This window comes from Hippocampus bargibanti, linkage group LG20 (genome assembly GCF_051943395.1).
Source record: "Hippocampus bargibanti isolate YZ-2025 linkage group LG20, ASM5194339v1, whole genome shotgun sequence".
NCBI lineage: Eukaryota > Metazoa > Chordata > Actinopteri > Syngnathiformes > Syngnathidae > Hippocampus > Hippocampus bargibanti.
The window spans coordinates 4,244,066-4,263,487 of NC_142753.1; the positions used below are offsets into that span (position 1 = coordinate 4,244,066).

At 40.6% G+C, this 19,422-nt stretch overlaps 1 protein-coding gene across 2 annotated transcripts in view; it reads right to left on the minus strand.

Moving 5' to 3' along the window:
• The window catches only part of slc45a4a (solute carrier family 45 member 4a), a 39,936-nt gene that overhangs the window by 18,668 nt on the left and 1,846 nt on the right, over positions 1 to 19,422 (minus strand). The window contains exons 1-2 of one of the 2 annotated variants that reach the window (XM_089023100.1): positions 16,648 to 16,792; positions 7,346 to 8,391 (exon numbers count right to left, since the gene is read on the minus strand). In XM_089023100.1, the coding sequence (XP_088879226.1) occupies positions 7,346 to 7,652 (307 nt within the window). In that variant the 5' untranslated portion in view covers positions 7,653 to 8,391; positions 16,648 to 16,792. Of the gene's footprint in view, positions 1 to 7,345; positions 8,392 to 16,647; positions 16,793 to 19,422 lie in introns of those variants that run through there. The other variant, XM_089023099.1, reaches the window with a different exon arrangement.

Consider the following 19,422-nt stretch of genomic DNA (forward strand, 5'->3'; position numbering starts at 1 on the left):
CTGTACTTGTTTGGTCTGGGGACCTCATGTTGCACCCAAAAGCCGCCAGAAGAGGGCGTCCACGCTCCATATAATTAATTTATCAGCCTGTGGAAACGGAGGTGGCCACAGGATGCCGCCATTTTGTGCCTCTTTTTCGGTGAGACATTTCCCCTCAATGTTGCCTCAAAATGGCACGGAATAAATAATTTAATCGATTGCAAACATGTATGCTTTCCTCTTCAGTACTATTATAATCATATTCATAACTGGATGTGTAACAAGAAAGCATATTCTCCGAATCTGAAGCCATTGTTTTGATTCTCCAGCAATGCAAGACGTCTTGGCGTCACGTCACAAACTGGGGGCGGGACTTTCTGAAAATGCCCAGTTCGCAGCTCAATTTTTTGCAGATTTTGGACACTTTAAGTCACAGGTGTCAAAGTCAAGGCCCGCGGGCCAAATCCGGCCCGCCACATCATTTTTTTCGGCCCGCGGAAGCAAATCAAACTTGTTAAATTCCATAATGATTGCTAAAATCTGAGCCAAATTTTCATATTTTTGGATGTCAACCACAATAAAAGTCATTATTCTTGACTTCAGATTTGAAAACGAGTTATTCATTAATTTGCTGTGTGCTCTATATGTAATATTTGAAGGGATTTAAACATTCTAATGGGTTCCCCAAATTCATAACGGCCCTCGAGAGGAAACCATAACTACAATGTGGCCCGCGGCAAAAAATGACTTTGATACCTCTGCTTTAAGTCATTTTGATTGGTGTTTTGCATTTGAATAAAAATATCATACTGCGTGTTTTGGGTATTTTAGATGCTATAAAACGTTTTTCTGATGTCAGTTAAGAAACAAAAAAAGTGACATCGGTTGTCCTTTAAAACCATGATTTGTTTTTAAACAAATTTCACTTGATCCCAATTGGAACGTCAAAGCACAGTTGCAGTTGATGACACACCAGAGCAAAAAATCCGCTGAGTCATCGCCAGTGTCTAGTCTACCTTTTTGACTAAGAGAGCCATAAAAGTAAAATATTTAAAAATGTTTTTCAGTGAGAACCACACTCACACACAAACACACGTACACACACACTCGCACGCAAATACGTGATTTCAACAAAATGTCAGAATATATTACTTAAAATAACTGTGATAATACTCTCCATTAATATGAATAGTTTTCTGTTCCTCATGATTGGTGAAAAAAATCCAGCCAAACGATCGGAATGAAAGTCATCTTCAATACGCAAAGTTACTGCTATCTAGCCTGCACACTGCTCATTAGCTTGCACGCTTGCTTTCTGCTGTCTCTCACAGAAGTACAGTAAAGTCTCGTTATATCGATATCGGTTATATCGATAGTACTGCTTATTACGATACTATTTCTATGAACGCAAGGAGAAAATTTACATGCCGCAGGATTGGATATATCGATAGTCCGGTTATATCGATTTTTTTTCCGACTCCCGAGAATGTCGATATAACGAGACTTTACTGTATATTGATGCTAACGCTAGCATGAGGCTTGTCAAAGTGCTGCTGATATTGAACTGTTTCATTCATGGTATTGTTTCATTCATTGTTTCATTGTAAATTAGAATCTCTCCACAAAGGTGAATCCTTCGGTCCATCCATTCAACCTGAAGTGGACAATACTCGTCATTTTTTTTTTAACTTGTCAAGCTTATTTAAAAGGGGGTGTGTACCTGTTTCGACATCAACGGCCACCTCGGTCAGTATCATCAAATTAAAATTGCGCTTTCCGCCAACTGCCACCCAAACAGGAAATGAACAGCTAAAGCGAGAATATGTATTTAGTTTTATCGGCGAGCCAATGCAGAAGAGAGCCATATATGGCTTGCGAGCCATAGGTTCCCAACCCCTGGTCTAGTGTGATGTTCAAAAATACTTTGAGGGGGGGGGGAATGTCCAGACGACAAATGCCATTTATTCGGCGGTAACAAGACGCCGCACGGCAGTCACACGACCAAAGGGCCACATGTGATTGACAGCGGGTCAACCCTGCTGCTGTCGAACGATCGCGTGCAGGAAATTTCCATCATAACACGCCATCGCCGCGCAAAAATGTGTTCACTCATGTCATTGTCACTCAAATTCCAGGACCCACAGAATATTGAATTCTGGGATAACATAAACATTCAACTCTCTTCTTTCATCAGGAAAAAAAAAGTTAATTCCTAAATTATATGGGTCTGGAGTTATATGAGCCTGAAGTGGGGGCGGCCGTACAAAAGGCAAATGCTGCCCCATCGTGGAAGGGAAAAACATTGCCAGAGGTATGACCGGTGCTTTATCGGCACACCCCAACCCAACCTGAACAAATTCAGGAATGGTCCTCCCGTCATGCTTTTCAATCCGCGAATAAATTCAAGAATGGCAGAGAATAAGTCAAAGTGAGTTTGGGAGCTTCATTTAGAACTAAATGGTCATTTTCTAGCCTCTAGTCTACTCAATAATGGATGTGGCAGCTGCGTGTTTGCTTTCAACATTTAGCTTGTCGTGGACGCGACCATTCCACCATGACGTCCTTGATCCACTGCTGTAAAAGACGCTTTGATAATCTCCTCTTTCATCAAGAACTGCTTCATGTCACAAAGAGGGTACAGAAAGTGCTGAAGAATGAATGACTCTCTGTGGCTTTGTGCTGTCACATTATTTGTTATTTTGATTTTATTTTTTTTTATTTTTTTACTTCTGGGTTGAGTGAACGCTGGCGCGTGTGGCTGCCGCTACTCACCCGCAGATAAAATATCCTGTGACTGTGAAGTGTCCTTGAGAGTTTTGAAACACGCCGATAAATGAAATGTATTATTATTATTATTATTATTATTATTATTATTATTATTATTATTAATAGCAAACCATGATTTGCAGATGACTGTTAAGTTAAAGTAGTTGGCTCAGTTTAGAAATTTGTCATGAAGTGGTTTGTAAAGATTTTTTTAATAGGGGCGGGGCAGTCAGTTAACCCAAATTACAGTAAAGTCTCGTTATATCGATATTCTAGGGAGTCGGAAAAAAATATCGATATGACCGGACTATCGACATATCCGATCCTGCGAGCATGTAATTTTCTCCTTGAGTTCATAGAAATAATATTGTAATAAGCAGTACTATCGATATAACAGATATCGATATAATGAGACTTTACTGTATATGAAATGGCGAAGACAGCTGGGATAGGTTCCAGCATGCCTTGCAAAATAATTGGGCTCAGCTGTTGATTCAAATTCGTCCATGTCTGAACAACACGTAAAAACTGAGGTTATTGGAGACTCTACTATATGACCCCCCCACACCCACATGGTTAATCGTTCTACAATATACGAGAATGACACTCTGTGACTAATGTATCCATTTGTTCTTTCATTAACAGATCTAGCCGGACCTCATTTTAGCCATGTCACTATCTTATCCTATGCCAAAAAGCATCAGTGAGACTGAGCAGATGGTTTTGTATGTTCTTAAACAAAAAAAAAAATGCAGAACCCCCCCCCCCCCCCCCCCCCCCCCCCCAACCCCAAACCCCTCGCCATTACAGCTCTCCGACTTGGGACTATTAGCACATAAAGCACTCATGCATGCGTGTTTGTGCACAAATTAGTCTGCATTTTATGACGGAGGAGGAGCGGAGAAAAAAAATAAATAAAAGATGACCAGACGTTCCAAGACAACCCAAAGGCCATTTTTGGGTGACCGTTCAACACCAAATTTGGGCTTACTATTCCAAACTTTTTATTATTAACCACCTTATTTCGGACAATGTTTTTTTGTATCAACTTTACGAAAGCTAACACGAAAAAGTGATAAAACCCCCAAGCTCGTAGGTGTTTGTTTTGGATGTTTTGTTCATGTCTTCACTGAGTGAATAAACGAGTGTGTACATGTTTCACCTAAAGATGTACACGTATGTAACAATTAAAGGACAACCGACGTCTTGTGACAAGTTGTGTCCATAGTTTGTAAAATGGCTTCAAATGACTTCTACTGAGCGTATTTTACAAAGATTCCACCGCATATAGCTATATTTTACGTTTTAAGACTCGCGCTGAATATTCCGGAATTCTTGTTTTTGAGTTGGTGACGAGTCCTCACCCTACGTCACTGAAGGAACGCCCCTCACCGAGAAAGGTCATACCTTGCATCACCTCAATGCATTTTGCGGTACTTTGTTTGGTCTGAAAACTTCGTGTTGATGGCGAAATTAGAAGGAAAACACATAAATAACGTGATGGTGAATCGTTGTGTGTTGCGCCAAGACTTCTACAGTGTATTTGATGTTTGCTTACAAAACGTCCCAGGAGACAATTTCCACGGAGCTTTGTCGCCCTCATCTGCCTTTTTTGGGTACTGTGAGTACGAAAGAGTTACTACATTTCTCTCCAGATGCATCAAAATGACCGGAATAAATTCTTTAATCGATTGCAAACATTTCTGCTTTCCTCTTCAGAACTATTTGAATCATATTCAGAACTGGATGAGTTAACAAGAAAGCATATTCTCCGAATCTGAAGTCATTGTTTTGATTCTCGAGCAAGGCAAGACGTCTTGGCGTTACACCAGGAACAAGGGGGCGGGACCTTCTAAAACTGGCCACTTCCGGGTTCAATTTGAAGTAGTTTTTGGACACTTTAAGTCATTTTTATTGGTGTTTTGCATTTGACTAAAAATATCATACTGCGTGTTTTGGGTATTTTAGATGCTATAAAACGAGAAGGCATAAAATTGCACCGGTGAGTTTGCCTTTAACTCATTCACTGCCAGATGTCCAAAAATGTGTCCACTCCAGTGCCAGGGTTTTTGTCATTATCACTCAAATTCCAGGACCCACATAATTTCGAGTTTTAGGACTACATAAACATTTAAGACAGTGTTAGAAACCTTCGACTCACTTCTTTCATCAGAAAAAAGAGTTAATTCTTAAGTTGTATGGGTATGGAGTTATATGATCTTGAAATGGGGCCAGATGCACAAAATGCAAATGCCGCCCCCTTGCGGGAGAGAAAAACATTGCAAGAGGTCTGACCAGCGCTTTATCGGTAGCCCCTGAAAAAAAGAGTTAATTCCCAAGTTATATGGGTCTGGAGTTATCTGAGCTTGAAATGGGGCTGGCTGTCCAAAATACAATGAAATAAATACATATTGGTTTATATAGCACTTTAACAGCTGAAGCTGGAACAAAGCGGTAACATGGAAAAAAGTGAAATGCTGCCCCTAGTGGAAAAGAAAAAAACATTGCCAGAGGCTATGGCCAGTGCTTCATCTGCACCCAAGCATGAAAAAAAAAAAACCGCGAACACATTCGGGAATGGCGCTCTACATCATATTTGCAATTCCCGTATAAATTCATGAATGGCAGTGACTGAGTTAATGGTTCTTGGAGCACCCGGGTGGCAACGTTGCCATGCTTGGGTTGACTCCAAAACTCTTGAAGAGCGCGGCGAATAATGGCCAGAGTCATCACAGAAAGTTGGCACGGAGGTTATGTAAGCGCTATAAATAGGAGGAGGTAGTTTCAAAATAACCCAGTCGACTGGCGAGGTGCGAAAAGTGCGAAAGACGCTGACTGCGACACGACTCGCGGGGGGCCCGCGAGGGTCTGATCTCGCTTCCCTTTCCTCTCCTTTCCTTTTCAAAAAAGTCTTCTTCCTGTGAGTGACTGAAACTCAGATGAAGGCGATCAGTGGCTGGATGACATGGAGAAAGTCATTTACGTAACCCCATCCTGTTAACCACGGCGCTCCGTCTGCAAGGTCATCTGAGAAGATTATCCTCCCGGCTAGCATGACGAGATCATTCGGAGGCTACCTGGCACGCATGCCGACAGGGCTTGTCACCGGGGAGTATTATTTCAGGGGCAGGTTAAATACACAGAATCAAAAAACCCTTAATCAACCCACAATGGGGAAACGGCAAGGCTTTCGGGAGATTTTGTTTAGTCAGAGCTAGCTTTTAGTTTCCAAAAGGGGATGGTATTTACACCAAAACAGTTAATTCCCACATTACAGCGAGACCTCAATTTACGAACTTAATTGGTTCCCAGACAGAGTGTGTAAGGCGAAAAGTGTGTATCTCAAAAAAAAAATTTCCCATAGGAAACCATTAAAATGGGAATAATCCGTTCCCGGGTTTCCATAAAATATACTTTTCAAACAAATAAGCCTTAAAACTACACACAACATACCTTATTCTATGTATAATAAATGTGCTATTGTATTGCAATGAAAGAAATACACTGCATTGTATCATAAAGTCACTTTATTTACATTTGTGATGGTCATTTATGGCTTGATGGAATGGCGTTGGAGGTCGAAGGTCAAAGGGAATTGCATGAGGACTGTAATTAAAGAAATAAACTGTGCTGTAAAATAAAGTTTTATTTACCTTTTTGATGGTCGTTGATGGCTCATAGAAGGAGAGTCACCTTCCATAAGGACTTTTGGTGCTGTTCGGTCGTGTGCTTCCGCCGAAGATCACTCCGCCAGCCGTGGTGGGTGTGTATTATGAAAATAGTATTTATTATAAGGTTTAATTTTCATAAATTTGACGTTTGTAAGACGAAAAGTTTGTAAGTTAAGGTGTTTGTAAGTTGAGGTCTCACTGTATATGGATCTGGAGTTATATGAGCTTGAAGTGAGGGTGGTTGTCCAAAATACAATGCAATACATACATATTGGTTGATATAGCGCTTTAACAACAGCTAAAGATAGAACAAATCGATAACATGCAAAAAGGGAAATGCTGCCCCCTCGTGGAAGGTAAATATATTGTCAGAGGTCATGGCCAGCGCTTTATCGGCACCCCAGCATAAACAAAACCAAAACAAATTCCACAATGGCGCTGTCATATTTTCAATTCCCGAATAAATTCGCTTATATCGCTATATACAGTAAATCAAAATGTATTGTAATTTGTCCAGCTGCCCCCATTTCAAGCTCAGATAATTCCAGATCCATGTAACTTGGGAATTAACTTTTTTTTTCTGATGAAAGAAGAGAGTCTAAGATTTCTAATGCTGCACCGAATGTTTATGTAGTCCTAAACCTCAATATTCTGTGGGCCCTGCAACTTGAGTGAAAATGACAAAAACCCTGGCACTGGAGTTTTTGCACAGCATCTGACAGTGAATGGGTTAAAAAATGACATTTAAAAAACTGCATTTTTTTGGGAGGGGCATTTGGATTCAAGTGTGAATTTACGTCATTTAGTCAGTGGCACAGACATTTTTTTTTCTCAACGGATTAAGTGACGATAATTTCAGTCTGCTTATTTTCAACAAACGGGCAAACAGGTGTGATGACAATTTTGTATGTGAACGGTTGCGTTCTCACCAATTTGCAGCAGCACGGGCGTCACAAGTGCCGTCTCCATGGCGTAGCAGAACTCCCGGCCGAACATGACGGCGCCGTGCATCACCCATTTCTTCAGAGGTATGCCTTCGATGGACGCCTCGCTGGCCAACTCCTCACCGCCGCCGCCGCCGCCGCCACCCCCACCGCCGGGGCAGGTCCCCGCTCCATCCGCGTCTCCGCCCTTGCCTTCGTCCGTTGGACTTTGGGTTTCCGCGCCGACCGCCAGCGATCCCACCTGCATGGCGTCAGCGCCCGTGCTCTGGGGAGGCATGTCGGGCGGGGGCATACGAGCTTTGGGGGGCGGTTGGGGGTTAATCCGGATTCGAAAAACGTCCCACTCGAACTTACTTTTAAACTAAATCACAAGTGACAATCTGTATTAAAAAATTTCCTTTCAGCTATTTGATGAACGCCTGAAAAACCAAACGCTTTAAAGTGCTGCGATAAAAAAAAAAAAATGCATTAATCAATTTAAAATTAATTTCTATTTGATGTACCTCGGGTGTGCATCCAAGGAAATTGATTTAAAAAAATCAGGGCAATGTGGCTTTCCTCACACTTTCCTTACCACTTGGTGGTTTTCCCCCGAAAGAAATTAGAGGGAAAAAATATACCCTGACAAAATCAGCTTGACCACAATTTGATAAAAATACCCTCAACAAAAATTGGAAGCAGCTGAATTTTCACAGAAACATTCAATGTTTGTGCAATTTTGATTTTTATGGATGTGATATGTGCATGGCTGGACGTGTGTGTGTGTGTTTGTGTGTGCATGTGTGTGTCACGTGTTTATGGCTTATGGGTCATGGAGGTCATCTCCCTTTCTCTTACCTTACTTTTGTTTTTGTCTATTACAGGGGGTAAAAATCCATATAGAAAACCATTCAGTGAATTCCAGAGTCATTTTGTGTATAGAGGGCTGGAGGGAGTGGGCGGGGTGGGAGGAGGGGTCGCAGATGGTGGCGGCGGGTGGGCAGGCGGTGGGCGGAGCTCCTCGTGAAATCCCCATCGATTGACTGATGAATCTGAAGGGAAGATGGACAGGGAAGAGTTTACGTTCACTTTTGTCACCTTATTTTAATCCCAATTATACACATGTAAAGCACAGGTGTCAAAGAAAAGGCCCGGGGGCCAAATCTGGCCCGCCACATCATTTTATTCGGCCCGCAAAAGCAAATCAAGCATGTCAAGTGCTATGATGCTCACTAAAGTCTGAACCAAAATTTTAAATTGTCATATGTAAACCACAATAACAGTCATTATTTTTGACTTCAGATTTGAAAACTATCGTATTTTCCGGTGTATAAGACGCACCCAAAAGCTGTGATTTTGTTCAAAAGATGGCCCTGCGCCTTAATAATAATAATAATAATAATAATAATAATAATAATAATAATAATACATTACATTTTAAGCACCTTTCAAAGCTCTCAAGGACACTTTACAGTCAGAGACAAGCATAGGTACTATAATAAATAAAATACAATCACAAATAGAATGCAATGAATAAAATACAATTATAAATAGAAACGAGAGAGAACTACACAGAAAATGCTATTTTAAATAGGTGAGTTTTGAGATGAGACTTGAAGGTGGGAAGATAATTGATGTTATAAAATACAATACAATAATAATAATAATAATAAAAATAATTATTTGACCTAATTTAGACAGCACTTTCACACTAGCTGCAGCTGTAACAAAACGCTTCACATAATAGTCAACACAAAGCAAAATAATAAACACAACAGGACAGTTACGCAGGTGCACCTTATATGTGAAGTAATATTGAATCACAACAGGTTTCACAAGTACTGTGAGCAGACACCGACTGCATTGGCCTAAATTTAAATTTAAATAATTAAAAAAATATATTCCGCATTAAGGGCCACATTGATCCACGAACATATTTGGCAAAAAAAAAACAGTTTAAAATGCTCCGTATTGATGCTGAAAGGCACACACTTTTGACAACACACAGGCGTGTGTATTCTCGCTTGATGAAAAGAGGCCATTTGTAAAAAAATAAAATAATAATAATAATATGGTGTGTGGGGGTTTAACACATGATGTGTTTAACCCCCGCCCCCACCCTTTCTCCGAGATGCTCTAATGGACTTGGGAAAAGATCAAAAGCGTGCCACTGCGATCAGGCGTCTCGAAGAATTGCCAGATGACAAACGCATGGCTTGTATTTGCAGGAACAAATTTGAAAGTGGAGATCAAATCAAGAGATGAACGACGCTGACGTGCGGTCATGTGGAAGTAAGTAGTTCCATGACGGACTCCGTTGACATTGTCTGATCCATTCCAGTGTTCTTTTTTTTTTGTTGATATATTGTTGGTAGAAGTCAACCTGATAATGATACACATTTACAGTAAGTAAGTAAGTAAGTAAGTAAGTGAGTGAGTGAGTGAGTGAGTGAGTGAGTGAGTGAGTGAGTGAGTGAGTGATTTTTATTTATATAGTACTTTTCATCGGTAAAACCACAAAGTGCTTCAAAAAATTTTAAAAAGTCATAATAAGTATAGCGTCTTTCACACGGAGACCCAGCAAAATTCGTATTTTCAATCATTTATCATTTGGTTTTTATTAGTTATTTTTCTTCAAGTGGAAATCCGTTGAAATGCCATATTTTCCGGCGTATAATGCGCACCCCCAATGAATGCCGTGTTTTCAAAGTTTTTCCATAAATAAGGTGCAGTGGACTATAAGGCGCACCTTTAATGAATGAAAAAAAGTTTTGCGAATAGAATATATAAATATATAAACGTTTTCCAAATATAAGGTACCACATTATAAGGTGCTACAGTGGAGGCTGGGGTTACGCATGACTTCTTCTACAGGGGCAAATGGAGTTGGTTGGTGGTTGCCGACAGTAATTGCGAGACCTGTTCAATATTACTTCACGTATAAGGTGTATAAGGCACAGGGTCATCTTTTGAAAAAAAAAAAAAAGTCTTTTGGGTGCGCCTTATACACTGGAAAATACGGTACGTCCTAAGGTGAAACGTTTCAGGTCCAATGTGGCAATTTTGCTGGATCTCTGTATGAAAGTCACTTTCACAGCACATTTTTAACAATAAATTGTGAGTCAAATAGCATTGGCATATTGAACCTATTTAAAACAAATGTATTTGCCTATTGAAAAACAAAAGAATATAAACAACCCTAAAAGGTAAGTAGAGCTGGAGCAAAAATATTGACGCCTCTCCTCTCCGGGGCTCTCACGTCTCGCCATTAAGATTCATGAAGCACTCCGGTTGGTCATTAATATTTCATAAAGGCGCATTTCTGCAACCTCACAGACTGCAGTGGGGTTACATAACAGCCTCTGTCCTTTCCAAAACACGTCGATAGTATACACACTTTGTGGGCAGTTTCAAATTGGCAATATCGTGAGTGATTTGTCCATTTTGGAATGACAGAAGTCTATATAAACCATACACACTAATCGACAATTCAGTCTCCAAAGAATGATGAGCAAAATATGTGGTCAAGTGAAAAAAAAAAACAGAAGACAGGAAGTTGAAACAGCGAATGCCGTGACGGGGCAGTTTGTCCTGCGCCTCAGGTAATCTGGTCTGCGGTGCACAGGTTATTATCACTCACTAAAATAGACCACCTTGTGTATTTTCAGACTCACAAATGTGGTGCGGGTCTGTGAGACATAGGAGAAGTCCGTCGTCCTCACTTGTGACTGGCCTTGAACTTTCAAAAAGCAAGATGGCGGGTTGATATAAATATATATGCGTGTGTTTGTCTATATTTATTTTTTTAAACTGATGGCTGATTGTTTTGTTTGCTCAGTTCAAATGCCCTGGCAGCAGTGGAGGACCATCAAGGCATGCAAAGCCTTCTGTTGGCGTAAAAATATTTGACTCACAGATTGATGTCAATTATATTTTGTCCATGAATAATTCCAAATTGTCTTTCAGCTTCCTTTCATTACTTTTCCCTTGTTGTGCTCCTTCCAGATGTGTGTTTTTGTATTTAAGCATTTTACCAAACACATTTCAGCCATCATTTGTTACCAGGGTCATGAATCGACCTGGACGCTTTCACAATCAGTTCTGCAGGCCCTGTCGCGTCAAATGTGTCAATCAAACTGTTGCTGTAACCAATCAGATTTCGAGTTGGCAACCCCAAGTGGCACCAGCGCCTTCTTGCCAGTGCTGGTAAACGTCAGTTTTCGCAAACGATGATTGGTTAGTCTGCCTTTATTACAAGCCGCTCGTGACAAGAGCATACTGGCCACAGCTAGCAGACTTTATCGAGAGCGAGCTGCATAAGCGGATCTATTGTTGTGTTGATCTAATCCGCAACGGTTGTACCCTCTCGTACAGTACAGGACGTGTAGTAAATCACACCACACTTTTTTACAGTGGCAGCTGCGGATTGATTCAGACGCAGCTAGCGCTACTGAAGGCCTAGGTATGACATGCACGGCCCGTCACTGCCTGACAGGCTGCTTTTGTTCCCCGAGTGCGCTTCCTCTCTCGTGACCTTATCCTCAAGTCACCTTTTTCTTTCTCACGTGGGTTCATTGTTGTTAATGTCAGCCACCCGCGTCCTCCCGAAAACCCCTTAAGAGCTGACGTGTAATTCCATATAAGCCGAGTCAACGATGTGGCCGCATGCACAAAACCACACATGCGCTCAGTGAGGTGAGATGACCGCTACTGGTCATGTCCATTTCTCCGCGGGGTGTGCCCAACGTCTGTTCCTCCACTTCTAACACAGCTCATCTATTCTATTTACTTGCACGTTTTTTTTTTCAGAATTTCTTCGGATTACGTGAGCAGACTTTCCCCCGAGGATAGTCATGTGTTTGATTTAAAGATAAAAGACGACCAGTAATTCTATTCATTGTACATTTCGGTAGAAAGTAAACTTCAACTCGAAGCTTCTTTTTAGCACAATTGTCAACAGACAAATGTTGCGTCACTCGTAGCCCAAGGTATCAATGAATAGCTGAAATCCAACTCCAACGTCGTGTTATCGTTCTCCGACATCTCATCCTGTTTTATGGTCGATGCCCCTTGCCAAACGTGCTAACTGCATTTCCAATAAATAGCCACCGCAGTACAAATTGCAACTGGGGAAGTGTTACCACAGACTTTTGTGGCTGATGGGAGAGACATGTTGTCAAGGGAAGACACAAGCCGGGAGCAGATAAATGGCAACAGTCAGCAGCTGTAGAGAAAGTGGAGAGTCTCCATTTTTTTAAGTCTTAGTCATTTTAGGCAGCATGACGTTTCTCAATTGGAAGATAACGCAACCATGAAACAAGCCACAAAGGACTTAATGGACTCAAGAAAGATAACTTTTGCTTGCCGGAGAATTCAGTTACTTTCAAACGATGCTTGGATACTGGAATAGATATTCCCTGCTTGGCGTTTCTTGGAATTCTCTCAGTGATACTTAAGCCAGATCAAAGTGTGCGGGACAGTGCGTTTTAACCACTACATATTACACGGAAGCTCGTCAATAGTAAGCAGTCAAGTGTAAAGGCGCAGAAAGCCACAGAGGACCACTGTCAGTCGTTCATTCGTCACCCTCACAGCACAATGTGAGGCAGTCAGAAGCAAAACCTGGCAGGGTTCTATATAACATATCGGTATAGATGAGAAAAGTGACCCGGTAGTCAAGTGGTTTTCTCCGGGTCCTCCGGTTTCCTCCCGCGTTCCAAAAACATGCATGGCGGGCTGATTGAACACTCAAAAACTGTCCCTAGGTGTCTGGCAACCAATTCGGGGTGTCCCCCGCCTAGTGCCCAAAGATGGCTGGGATCGGTTCCAACACCCTCCGTGACCAATATGAGGACGAAGCGGTACAGAGAACGGATGGATGGATGGATGGATGGATGGATGGATGCCAAGAATTTAGGATAGAGTTCCCAAGAATTTACGATCGACAATGAGACCAGTTCCGATGTAAAGTAGCAGAGCAGATCAACCTAAGGGAGGAGGAGACTGTGGAGTTGATTTACACTACACAGTCTCCATGATACTATTCGCTGGGGTCTTTGGTTAAAGCTGACTAAAAGGTTAAGATAACGATAACAGGTTGGGTTATTTTTATAGCTTTCTGGAAGGAAGGGCAATTTTACGCAGGCGGAAACTGACATTAGTGCAACAAAGGTAAGAAAGTGGAGTTTAAAACAGCAATGTCCAGATCTTGAAGCACAGCAGCAGTGTTAAGATCAAATTTGAGATGACTTAACAGATCCACGCAGCATGGAAAGATAAATAACGTTCGTTTTCTGTCCTTTGTATTCCCATGGAAAAACATCCATATTCCCAGCAGCGGGAAGCAGATGGAAGAGCGAGAGTGGAAGAAATGCATTTAGGTGCAGTGCGGCCGCAGTGCAGTAAGTGAAGAGACGGCACATGCGCTCCAACGTGCGCGACAGCGTCAATGACAAATCCCGTACTCAAAACATACGGATTACCGCAATACTGGCAGTTAGAAATTATGACATAATATATCCTCCGTTCGAATGCATTCACATTCCATGACAAGTTTAGCAAGAAACACATGACAAGCCTTCATGTAGCTAATCCTGAACCCTAACATACCTGAACCCCAAGAGTCAACAGCTAACAGTTAGGAAATTAGTTCACGGCCAAAATGGCCAATCGAGCGACCGCAATGAGATGCTAGGATCTAAATGCATTATAACATTGAGCCAAAACAGTTAGCCTCACACTAGGCCTGCAAAAACAATTACCTTTATATCAAAAAGCACCACGGCAATAAAGAGAACGGCCACATTTAGAAGATGAGCTAATACAGACCAATTTGCTTTATTTTTAGCTTTACCACAGCACCGCTAAGAGTCAACCTTGTAATCTGCCTGGGGGGGAATAATGATTTAGCAAGATAGTGAACATAAACACACCACAAAAAAGGGAAAGTTGCATTTATACTTTTTATATAAGAGCTAGTTTGAATCAATTAGCTTGATTTATGGTTTTATCACAGCTAACATGGAAAGTGTCCCAGTCAGGCCAAAACCACAGCATCATAGCCAAAAACCAAGATCATTCACATTTGTATTTGGACAGTATAACTCTGTCCGTCAGTTTTGGGATTATCAACCATTTACATCACCATTTGGGTCATTCTTTACGGCTAAACGTAACAAAATGCAAATTTCCCCATTGTGGGACGAATAAAGGTTTTCTGATTCCGATTCTGAAAATGGTTGCAGTTCTTGTTCCGCGCATGCATCATTCATAACGGCCTTTAAGGCAGGTGGGGCTAGCAGCAGGGTCGTCGGAAACCAGACTTAATCTACAAGAGTCACAGAATAGGCAGATTTGCACCGGGCTCATGATAGCAGCTGCTAACTCATTAATGGCGATCTTATCGACGGACCGAAGCAAAACCAAAACTACATTGTACCAAAACATATTCATTGAAAATAAATCTGTGAAACAAATGGAAGAAGGTTAAAAAATGATGAGCTAAAATGATTCATATACACACACACACAATTGACCCAGTTCTTCAATCATTTCATTTCATGGATGCAACCACTGAGAGAGTTTAGTCATATGGTCCAAAAAGGAGGCCATCTTGGCCTTAAAAAACTAAATGAATAAAAAAGAGCCACAAGCAAACTATTGATTCTAAGAAACACCTAAATTGGCTTCAAGTTCAACTTAAACTTCAGAACAATTGGAAACAATGTCAAGGAATGTGACCAGTTCTGTAAAACAAGCCCGAAAAAAAAACGCTATTCACAACCATAAATGTTTGCATACTTTCAAACTGGTTTTAATCGAAACAACATTGTGTTCTTAAGATTCCTAAAAATAGAATTTTGCACCTTGCAGGCTGGGTTCAAGAAGTTGTGGTTTGAATCAAATATGTGCTGGAAAAACAGCCCAAGTTAGGGGTCATTTTTTATTTTTTTTATGTGGAAATAAAAATGGGTTTATCTATCGATCTATCGATCGATCGATAGATCGATAGATCGATATATAAACCCATTTTTATTCATAAAGTCTCGTTATATCGATATCGGATATATCGATAGTCCCGGTTATATCGATACTATTTCTATGCACGCATGGAGAAAATTACATGCAACTCCCTTGAATATCGATATAACGAGACTTTACTGTATATATATATATGGATAGCGAGTTAGCTAGCTAGAATGCTAGATGGATAGATAGCTAAATAGCTAGGTAGCTCGATAGATAGCTAGATAGCTAGCTAGATAGCTCGATAGATAGATAACTAGATGGCTAGATAATCCATTTTATAAACTAAAGGTTTTTATTTAAAACAACGATATAACAAAGTAAAACTGCTGCCTTTGGAGAAGCAAAAATATTTTCTCCTTTTTTAAGTTGACAGCTTGACGTGACTGATGAGTTTTTTTTTTTTACTCTTTGCCTCAGCCACATCATTTTACAAGCTGCAAAAAAATATTGACATGTCTTTGTCCACAACTGTTCTTTTTCTTTTGCTGTTCTTAGCATGGAATAGCATTAGCAAGGCGATAAAAGTCAGTACAGTACGACATGGTCAATAATAGGAGGGGGAAAAAAAGCATCAGTGAGCATCTAAATGATTAACTCCATTAGTGTACGTCACACCCTGTGCACTTGACACTGCGCCTTCACCGTCTGCATCTCACACTCCGCGCTTGCAAACCCAATACATTCGTCCGTCTACACTGCTGAACACAATACGACTTCATCAAATGAATGACAGGTCCACCATCAATTTTAACATAACTAGGCGCTGCATCATGCAATCGTAAACATAAATATCCGAAAAAATATCGAATAACGGGACTAATATATCCGAAAACATAGAAATTTTATAAATATCGACATATCCGCATGTAAGATAAAACAAAAATAAAACATTTTAATATGCGCATGTAAGAATCATAATTTTACTCCCCAAAAATATATGATCCATCACAATAAATGATAATTGCTTTTTTAAATTTATTTTAAATCTTGACAATGAACAAATACATTACCATTAACACATTTTATGGGGGAAATAATAACAATACCAACCCGAGGAGAAAAAAAAAATCAAGCATGGGAGTAAAAATATGCAACGCAAGACTATTACTTGTGCAGTTAAAACAACCAGAGAGCGTTTCCAGAAGAAATGTTGATTGTAACACTTTGGTATCAATGTGCCAAACATTAGCAATCAAAACAAACTAACAAAACACAACACACTCTTGCATCCACATGCATGTGATAAAAGGCCTCCAGAAATCTTGTACTTGTTAACTGACCTTTACTGGGATCACATCAGTGTTTTTGCCTGCTGAGTCCACACAAATGCAAAAAAAAAGGCACAAGGACCTGTTTAATCCTCAGCAGTTCAAGCCTTTTGACTTGAGCAGGATTCGTGAGACTTCTTTTATAGTCACCACTGTGTGTGAGAGAGAAAGAGAGAGCGAGAGGAAGAGAGAGAGAGAGAGGTCTAAAGGAGATAGAGAGGCCTATAAATGGTGTTAATGCAAGCGATAGACCAGACACACACAGTCAAACACACCTTTTTTTCCACCCTAATACAGGTTTGTCCACAAACATTTAACACTAGTTGGATATAGTTTATCTTGACACTAGATAAGCACTGCAGAATGTGTGTGTAGTCTTTATAACAGTACAACCAATTAAATGCAGTGTTCCATCGATTCTCAAAAACCTCAAAAAGGTCCTCAAATGATGAGTTAGCCTCAAAGGACAACCGACGTCTCCGGACAAGTTGTGTCCATAATTTGTAAAATGGTTTCAAATGACTTCTACTGAGCATATTTTAATAAGATTTCACCGCATATAGCTATATTTTGCGTTTTAAGACTCGCTCTGAATATTCAGGAAGTCTTGTTTTTGAGTTGGTGACGAGTCCGTACGTGACGTCACGAAAGGACCCCCCCTGACCGAAAAAAAGACACATTGTAGCAGTACTTCCATCATGTCAATGTATTTTGCTGTACATGTTTGGTATGAGAACCGTGTTGCACCCAAACGCCGCCAGAAGAGGGCATCCAAGCTCCATATGAGGAATTTATCAGCCTGTGGAAGCGGAGGTGGCCACTGGAGGTCGCCATTTTGTGCCTCTTTTTTGGGTGAGAGATTTTCCCCCAATGTTGCCTCAAAATGGCACATATAATTCTTTAATCGATTGCAAACATGTACGCTTTCCTCTTCAGAACTATTTGAATCATATTCATAACTGGATGTGTAACAAGAAAGCATATTCTCCAAATCTGAAGCCATTGTTTTGATTCACAAGCAATGCAAGATGTCTTGGCGTGACGTCACGAACTGGGGGCGGGACTTTCTGAAAATGCCCAATTCGCAGCTCAATTTTTTGCAGATTTTGGACACTTTAAGTCATTTTTATTGGTGTTTTGCATTTGACTAAAAATATCATACTGCATGTTTTGGGTATTTTAGATGCTATAAAACGTTTGTCTGGTGTCAGTTAAAAAACAAAAAAGTGACGTTGGTTGTTCTTTAAGTCATTCACTGCCATTCACAAATTTATTTTGGAATTGAAAATATGACATAGAGCGCCATTCCCGAATTTGTTCGGGTTTTGTTTTTTCATGCTTGGGTGCAGATAAAGCGCTGCTTAGAATGTTTTTTCCACTTCCGCGAGGGAGCAGCATTTGCCTTTTGTCCATGTTAGCGCTTTGTTCCCGGTTCAGCTGTTGTTAAAGTGCTGTATAAACCAATATGTATGTACATATTTCATTGAATTTTGAACAGCCGCCCTGATTTCAAGCTCATATAACTCCAGACCTATATAATTTAGGAATTAACTCTTTTTTTCTGATGAAAGAAGAGAGTCTCAGGTTTCTAACGCTGCATTGAAAGTGTACATGATCCTAAAAATCAATATTCTGTAGGTCCTGCAATTCGAGTGACAATGACAAAAACCCAGGCACTGGAGTGAACACATTTTTGCACAGCGTCTGGCAGTGAATGAGTTAAATGCGGAAACCATTTTCAACCAGCAAGGGGCAATTTTGTCATTTTATTTTCAAGATGGCGTAAAGTCAAAAAGAAGAAGAAGAAAAAGGTTCAAGGAAGCTGACTTTTGTCCAGTGCAGAACGTGTCGGGTGTCATGAGAGTCGGATGATGACAGTCAATAGTCATGTGAACAGAAGTGCTGGTTACAGGTTGAATTTTGGGTAGGGTGAACCTTCCTGTTTTTCTACCCTGAAAACGAGCGAGCCAGAAATGAGCGTGGTTGTTTCAGTCCATTTCAAATAAGGACGACAACTAAAAATCACAATGAAAATATGATTTGTGTTGTATCATATCATTTGTTATTTAGTGATTTTGTTGTTGTTTTGACTTCAAGATGGCGGTGTGAGAGTGGCTGCCTTTAAAGCAGCTCCTGTATTTTGTTTTTCTACTTCTTCCTTTCCTTTCATCAATTTGCTGCTGTGAAATGTCAATGTCTTCACTGCGAGACTAAGAAAGGCTAATCTAATCCAATCCGATTCCCAGATAAGGACAAATTCAATGCTTGTGACTTTTCAGTAGTATCGCCGATGTTCTTCACTTGGAATTTTGATCATTTCGGTTGTCTTTGTCTTGACTTTTCTGAGTAAGCGTCTATCTCACTGAGAGGCGAACAACTGAGCATTTCGCAAGGCAGCAGATTTTTGTCAGGCTTTGTTCAAAGTCGCAAATGATTGCCAAACAGTCGCCTATTGCAAAATAGTATAATTATGGTTGTTTATCCACCGTCACGAAACACATGTCGGAACTAGTAGTTTAAGATGCCAATGCTCATTTCGTCTGCTTTTTGCAGATTATGAAAGAACAGGAAGTAAAATGTTTGTCAACAACCTGTTTACAAGTGCACCGAATACTTTCTCGGCGAAGAATGCGCGCGCACGCTCGGTGTTGCGCACATGGGACAACTTGTGCCAGGATGCATCAGGCTGCTTGTCACTACATTGAAGCGCTGACTAAGCAGTAGTTAACAGTCAGCAAATATTTCATCAAGAGGAAGTGGATTGCTCCCACTTCAGCTTGCAGACAT